Source organism: Trachypithecus francoisi, unplaced genomic scaffold, assembly GCF_009764315.1.
Source record: "Trachypithecus francoisi isolate TF-2019V2 unplaced genomic scaffold, Tfra_2.0 Lachesis_group12, whole genome shotgun sequence".
Taxonomy (NCBI): domain Eukaryota; kingdom Metazoa; phylum Chordata; class Mammalia; order Primates; family Cercopithecidae; genus Trachypithecus; species Trachypithecus francoisi.
The window spans coordinates 1,338,571-1,345,773 of NW_022681457.1; the positions used below are offsets into that span (position 1 = coordinate 1,338,571).

The 7,203-nt window shown below is 50.9% G+C and overlaps 1 protein-coding gene across 1 annotated transcript; it reads right to left on the reverse strand.

Moving 5' to 3' along the window:
* Window positions 1–1,031: 1,031 nt before the first annotated feature.
* On the reverse strand, window positions 1,032–2,670 carry NANOS2 (nanos C2HC-type zinc finger 2). The gene has a single exon (XM_033229274.1). The coding sequence runs from the start codon at window positions 2,503–2,505 to the stop codon at window positions 2,089–2,091; it is 417 nt and encodes a 138-aa protein (XP_033085165.1). The 5' UTR covers window positions 2,506–2,670; the 3' UTR covers window positions 1,032–2,088.
* Window positions 2,671–7,203: the final 4,533 nt, after the last annotated feature.

The window sequence follows — 7,203 nt, forward strand, 5'->3', positions numbered from 1 at the left end:
TCCCAGCATTTGGGAGGCCGAGAAGGGCGGATCACCTGAGGTCCGGAGTTCGAGACCAGCCTGGCCAACATGGCGAAGCCCAATCTCTACTAAAACAAAAAAATACACACACACACACACACACACACACACACACACACACCTATATATATATAAAATTAGCCAGTGCGGTGAGGCACTCTGGAGCTTGAGGCAGGAGAATCGCTTGAACCCAGGAGGCAGAGGTTACAATGAGCCGATACTGGGCCACAGCACTCCACCTTGGGCGACAGAGCGAGACTCCATCACAAACAAAAAAGGCCCAGTGCACTGGCTCACGCTTGCAATCCCAGCACTTTTAAGAGACCGAGGTGGGCGGATCGCCTGAGGTCAGGAGTTCGAGTCCAGCCTGGCCAAAATGGTGAAACCCCGTCTCTACCAACAATACAAAAAAAAAAAAAAAAAAAAAAAAGCGGGCGTGGTGGTGGGCACCTGTGATCCCAGCTACTTGGGAAGCTGAGGCAGGAGAATCGCTTCAACCTGGGAACTGGAGGGTGCAGTGAGCTGAGACTGCACCATTGGTGCTCCGGCCTGGGCAACAAGAAGGAAACTCCGTCTCAATAAAGAAAAAACAGAAACCAAAAATAAAAATTACCCGAGTGTGGTGGTGCACACCTGTAGTCCCGGCTACTCGGTCACCCCGTCTCTACTAAAAATACAAAAATGGCCGGGTGTGGTGATGCATGTCTTTATTCCCAGCTACTCGGGAGGCTGAAGCAGGAGAATAGCTTGAACCCGAGAGGCGGAAGTTGCAGTGAGCCGAGATTGCGTCATTGCATTCCACCCTGGGTGACAAGAGCAAAACTCCCTATCAAAAAAAAAAAAAAAAAAAAAAGTTAGCCAGGCGTGGTGGGGCGCACTTGTAGTCCCAGCTACTGGAGAGGCTGAGGGAGGATAATCACTTGAACCCGGGCAGTGAGCCGAGATCGCACCACTGCACTCCAGCCTGGGCGACAAACCAAAGACACCAAAGACGGAAACAGATACAGCCATTTCAAAGACGACTGAAAAACCTTTTTATTCACCAGAGCTCCATACTCAGGGTCCCAGCCCTGTGCCAAAAACTGAACAACTTAAAATCTGACTGGGGTCCTTCTTTTCTTTGTCCCTAAAATAAAAGCTAGGCCGTTGCCTTTCCCATCCGGGTACTCAAACCCCTCTCTCATAGGCGGTTCCTCGACTTAAAAGTTGGAGGATGAAAAATACAGGAGGAAAAAAAAAAGTCCTTTAGTCAACTATCACGATTTGGGGGGTCGCATGGGAGGTGGTCGAAAGATGTGCTTCTTGCTGGGGAAAAGGACCCGTCGGTGATTTGGGGATGGGGGCACGTGCCGAGTGCAACGGGCTAAACAAGGGGAAGAACAACCAGGGGGCATTGAAAGGTGTCAGCTCACCCCATGACTCTCCATCCCCAGGTGAGCCTGTGAAGACACCTGCCCTCCAGTGGCACGGTGCTCTCCAGCGTCCCACTCAGCTCCTGACGGATGGGTGCTGAGGTCAGGGAAGGAATGAACTGTTGTGGTCCACGATGACACTGTGGTTCTACAGGAGGGTGAAGGTGGAGAAGGCTGGTGTTAAGTTGACATCCCATCTTGAAGTTCTCGGGTTGGCACTTCTCAGCCAGCCTTGTTCAGTGTCTCCTAAGGGCTGGCTTGGGACAGCACAGTGGAATCCTGGAGGTTCAAAAATCCAAGAACTCCACAAGGAACGGAGAAGTTGAAGGGGCAGGGCTCCTGTCACCAGCAGGCCCCACGAGGACAAAAGACCCATGAACCGGGGCCCAGAGGGCGCTACAGGGCCATGCAGGAAGGGTTCCCGCGCACCAAGGACCCTCGGACGCCCACAGGCCAGAGATCCGAGGGCTGACAGGTCCAAGGGGGCGGGGCTGGCCTGGCTCCCAGGAGTCTCCACTGTTTCAGGATCCAGCCAGGGTGGAGTTCTGGGGGCCAGAAATTCCAAAGGGCTGGGTGACTGGAGGAGAGAGTTTAGGGACTTGGGTGGGACAGACCAGGAGGGTCAGGGGTGCGGGTGGTGGACATCTCACGGTCCTCAGCGCTTGACCCTGCGTCCGGCTGAGTTGCGCCCGCTGCGGCGGTAGAGGGACTGCTGGCCACCGTTGAGCGGGCAGTACTTGAGCGTGTGGGCCTGGTCACCGGTGGCACCGCACACGGGACACACGTAGTGCCTCAGGATGGGACACACCACCACGCCGTCTGCTGTCTTCAGCTGGTGTGAGGAGTAGACGTGGCGGGACTCCCCGTTGTGCTTGCAGAAGTTGCACAGGGTGCCCAGGCCCCCGTTAGCCCCTGACCCTCCCAGCCCCTGATCCTGCCCCAACGGGGGCCCAGGACTTGGCTCCTCAATCTCTTGGGTCTCCAGCCTTTGTCCCCGATTCGCGATCAGCGCCCACACCACCTGGCTCAGGTTGAAATAGTCCTTCCACATGTCAAAGGGTGGCAGCTGCATGGCACCAAAGCAGGGGTGGTGGGCCACTGGAGAAGGGCTGGGGCTGGGGGCCCGTGGGCAAGGGCAGCAGGCGTTTCCCAGAGCAGAAGGGAGCTGCACCCCCTTTTATAAAGCCCAGAGACTCTTCTAAGCAAAGGTGGAGCTTAGGATTTAAAGGGCCCACTCCCTGCCCATAACCCCCATCTGACTTTAGTTCTTCACAGAGATCTGGAAGGAGATCATTCCCCTGGTCTCTGGTCCCTGCTCTGCTGCCAAGGTGCTCTGTGTCCTCTGGGAAGACACTTCCACTCTCTGTGCCTCAGTTTCCCTATCTGTTCAAAGAAAGCCCATGTCTGCAAATATCCCCCACCCCTAGGCTGCAGGGGCTACACCCTTCATAGACTTCAGAGTTATTCCTGATCATTATAGCAACCAGGCTGGGCGCAGTGCCTCACACCTGCACTCTGGGCACTTTGGGAGGCCGAGGCAGGAGGATCGCTTGAGCCCAGGACCTTTAGACCAGCGTGGGCAAAATAGCGAGACCTTGTCTCTACAAAAAATAAACACACAAAAATAATAATAACAACATGACCTCATTTATTTTATCTGTTTACCTGAGACAGAGTCTCACTAAGTCGCCCAGGCTGGAGTGCAATGGCGCGATCTCTGCTCACTGCAACTTCCGCCTCCTGGGTTCAAGGGATTCTCCTGCCTCAGCCTCCTGAGTAGCTGGGATTACAGGCGCCCACCACCAAGCCCGGCTAATTTTTTTGTATTTTTAGTAGAGACAGGGTTTCACCATATTGGTCAGGCTGGTGTGGAACTCCTGACCTCAGGTGATCCACTTGTTTCTGCCTCCGAAAGCGATGGGATTACAGGCGTAAGCCACTGCGCCAGGACTATTATTTTCATTTTACAGAGAAAGATATGAAGCTTGGAGAGGTTAAGGAATGTATCCAAGGTCACACAGCAGGGAAATGGCAGAGTCGGGTTTCATACTCACTCTGGGAACTGGGAATTGAGGTTAGAAGTGGCAGAGGACCTTGGCACGGGACGATCTCACTTAGAATGCCCCCTCTGGGGCTGGGCATGCTGGCTCACGCCTGTAATCCTAATACTTTGGGAGGCTGAGGCTAGAGAATCACTTGAAGCCAGGAGTTTGAGACCAGCCTGGGTAACATAGTGAGACCCTGTTTCTACACATAATAAAAAATCAGCTGGGCATGGTGGCATGTGCCTGTAATCCCAGCTAGTGAGGAGGCTGAGGCAGGAGGATCATTTGAGCCCAGGAGGTTGAGGCTTCCGTGAGCCATGATTGTGTCATTGCTCTCCAGCCTGGGCTACAGAGTGGACCCTGTCTCTTTTTTTTTTTTTTGAGATGGAGTCTTGCTCTGTCACCCAGGCTGGAGTGCAGTGGCACAATCTCGGCTCACTGCAATCTCCGCCTCCCGGGTTCAAGTGATTCTCCTGCCCCAGCCTCACGAGTAGCTGGGATTACAGGTGCACACCACCACACCTGTTTAATTTTTTGTATTAGTAGAGACGGGATTTTGACATGTTGGCCAGGCTGGTCTGGAACTCCTGACCTCAGGTGATCCACCTGCCTCGGCCTCCCAAAGTGCTGGGATTATAGGCGTGAGCCACTGAACCTGGACAACCCTGTCTCTTAAACAAACAAACAAACAAACAAAACCCTCTCTTGGCCCTATTCATTGTCTTAAATCCCTCCCGGCCTTTGGAACCAGCAAAAGCCTTGTCTCCCACCCACCGTACCTACAGGGGTTCTTCTTCCACCCACAGTCTTCATGGACCACCTTGATACTCAACACATAGTTATCGAGGCTCCATGTTGGGTGCTGGAAATTCAGCAGTGACCAAGGCTACCTTATGCCTGCTTCATGAACAAGTTCAGGAGAGCAACCAGTAAATGAGAAAAACACTAGACTGTAAAGACCTGCTGACCTGTGAACCGGGTGTTCCGAGAGTGGCTGGCTCAGGGATGGGACTTGGAAGCTGCAACCACTAAGAAGAATCTTCCAGGAAGAGGAACATAAGCTATGGAAACTGTGGCTGGGCACGGTGGCTCATGCCTGTAATACCAGCACTTTGAGAGGCCGAAGTGGGTGGGTCACTTGAGGTCAGGAGTTCGAGACCAACCTGGCCAAGATGGTGAAATCCCCATCTCTACTAAAAATACAAAAATTAGCAGGCCGGGCACAGTGGCTCAAGTCTGTAATCCCAGCACTTTGGGAGGCTGAGGCGGGCGGATCACAAGGTCAGGAGGTTGAGACCAGCCTGGGCAACATGGCGAAACCCCATCTTTACTAAAAATACACAAATTAGCTGGAGTGGTGGCGGCTTAGTAGCTGTAATCCCAGCTACTCAGGAGGCTGAGGCAAAAGAATCGCTTGAACCTGGGAGGCGGAGGTTGCAGTGAGCTGAGATCGTGCCATTGTACTGCAGCCTGGGTGACAAGAGCAAGACTCCGTCTCAAAAATAATAATAATAATAATAAAATAAAATAAAATTAGCTGGGCGCGATGGTGGGTGCCTGTAGTTCCAGCTACTTGGGAGGCTGAGGCAGGAGAATTGCTTGAACCCAGAAGGCGGAGGTTGCAGTGAGTCGAGTTAGGGCCACTGCACTCCAGCCAGTGTGGCAGAGTGAGACTCCGTCTCAAAAAAAAAAAAAAAAAAAAAAAAAGACATCCTGAAATCTGGGAACAGCAAGGGGGCTGCAGTGGCTAGAATGGAGTGAAGGTTCCAAGATGAAGCCAGCATGGTTTGCAGGGGCTGGACACCCTCAGACTCTGCAAATCTCCCTTAGGGTATGTTTTGGAATTGGTGAGGGCATTTTGAGTTTGTCACAATGATTGGGGGTGTGGCTGGATTTAGTGGGTGGGGACCAGGGATGGCAGATATCTCAGCAGTTCGCACCACCGAGACCTGTTCTGGGCCCCACTTAACTTTCCAGTGTCCCACTGAACACCCATCTAGGTAGAAGAACCCATTTATAATTATCCGAATTCAGAGCCTAGCTATGTTTTATATATATATGCACTAGGTGCTTTTTGCGATATTTTAAGATAATACTCATTTTTCCTGGATTGCAACCACTGTATTCATTCTGGTCTTCAAGCTCTTGGTTTTTCTGAGAACTTTATTCAGTTATTCACCAATTCTAGAAGCCACAACACTCAAGGCAATGCTGCTTGTGGTATCTGTCCCCAAACAACATACCATTTGTTTGTATCTCATTCATGGTGAATCTACGCAGAGAGGCTAGTGTCTGCCCTGCTCAGATGATTTTTGGAGTGTCCATATCTGAGCATTCATATACTTAAATAGACATTATTTTATTATAAATGACTGTCTTTTTATTTTCCTTTTATATTTTAGCTAGGACACGATATGCATTTTTGAAAATAAAATTTGTGGCTGGGCGCAGTGGCTCACGCTTGTAATCCCAGCACTCTGGGAGGCCGAGGCAGGTGGATCACTTGACGTCAGGAGTTCTGGACCAGCCTGGCCAACATGGCAAAACGCTGTTTCTACTAAAAATACAAAAATTAGCCGGGCATGGTGGCATGCATCTGTAATCCCAGCTACTTGGGAGGCTGAGGCAGGAGAATTGCTTGAACTCAGGAGGTGGAGGTTGCAGTGAGCTGAGATAGCACCACTGCACTCCAGCCTGGGCGACAGAGCAAGACTCCGTCTCTGGAAAAGAAAATAATAAAATAAAATAAAATTTGTATGTTGGTGGGCTATATTACCTATGAGTTTAACGTTCAAAGTCCTAAAGGGGCATTTCAAAATGTTATCTATATTGTTGGGGGTCCTTTCTTGGACCCATCCATTGTCCCAAATTCCCATGCCTGTAACCCCAGCACTTTGGGAGGCTGAAGCAGGAGGGTCACTTGAGCCCAGAAGGTTGAAACCAGCCTGGGCAGCATAGTAAGACCTAGTCTCTACAAAAAGTACAAAAAAGTTAACTGGTGATGCATGCCTGCAGTCCCAGCTACTCAGGAGGCTGAGGCAGGAGGATTGCTTGAAACCAGGAGGCTGAGAGACTTCAGTGAACTGTGTTGGTGACACTGAACTCCAGCTTGGGTGAGGGAGTGAGACCTCATCTCAAAAAAAAAAATATCATCTATGATAGTGAAGACACAATTGAGGCAATAATCATAGGGAGACTCATTACTGAGCATCTTTAGGCTGGCACCATGCTCAAGGCCCGACCTGTATCATCTCTAAATCCTCCCAGATCCTGTCAAACAGAGTCTGTTAATAGTCCTGTTTTACAGACGAGCAAAAGGAGACTCAGAGGGGCTCAGGAACTTGTCCAAAGTCATATGGACAGTAAGTGTTAGTCTGGCTGGGCTTGGTGGCTCACACCTGTAATCCCAGCACTTTGGGAGGCCCAGACAGGCAGATCACTTGTGGCCAAGAGTTAAGAGACAAGCCTGGCCAACATGGTGAAATCCGGTCTCTACTAAAAATACAAAAATTATCCGGGCACAGTGGCATGTGCCTGTAATCCAAGGTACTTGGGAGAGTGAGGCAGGAGAATCGCTTGAACCCAGGAGGTGGAGGTTGCAGTGAGCCCAGATCGCACCACTGGACTCCAACCTGGGTGACAGAGCAAGACTCTGTCTCAAAAAAATAAATTAAAAATAAAAATAATGTTTAAAGAAGTGTTACTCTGGACCTGAAACCCAAAAC

Coding starts and splice junctions, on each gene's coding strand:
- NANOS2 (XM_033229274.1), bottom strand. CDS start 2,505: ATGCAGCTGCCACCCTTTGACATGTGGAAGGACTATTTCAACCTGAGC.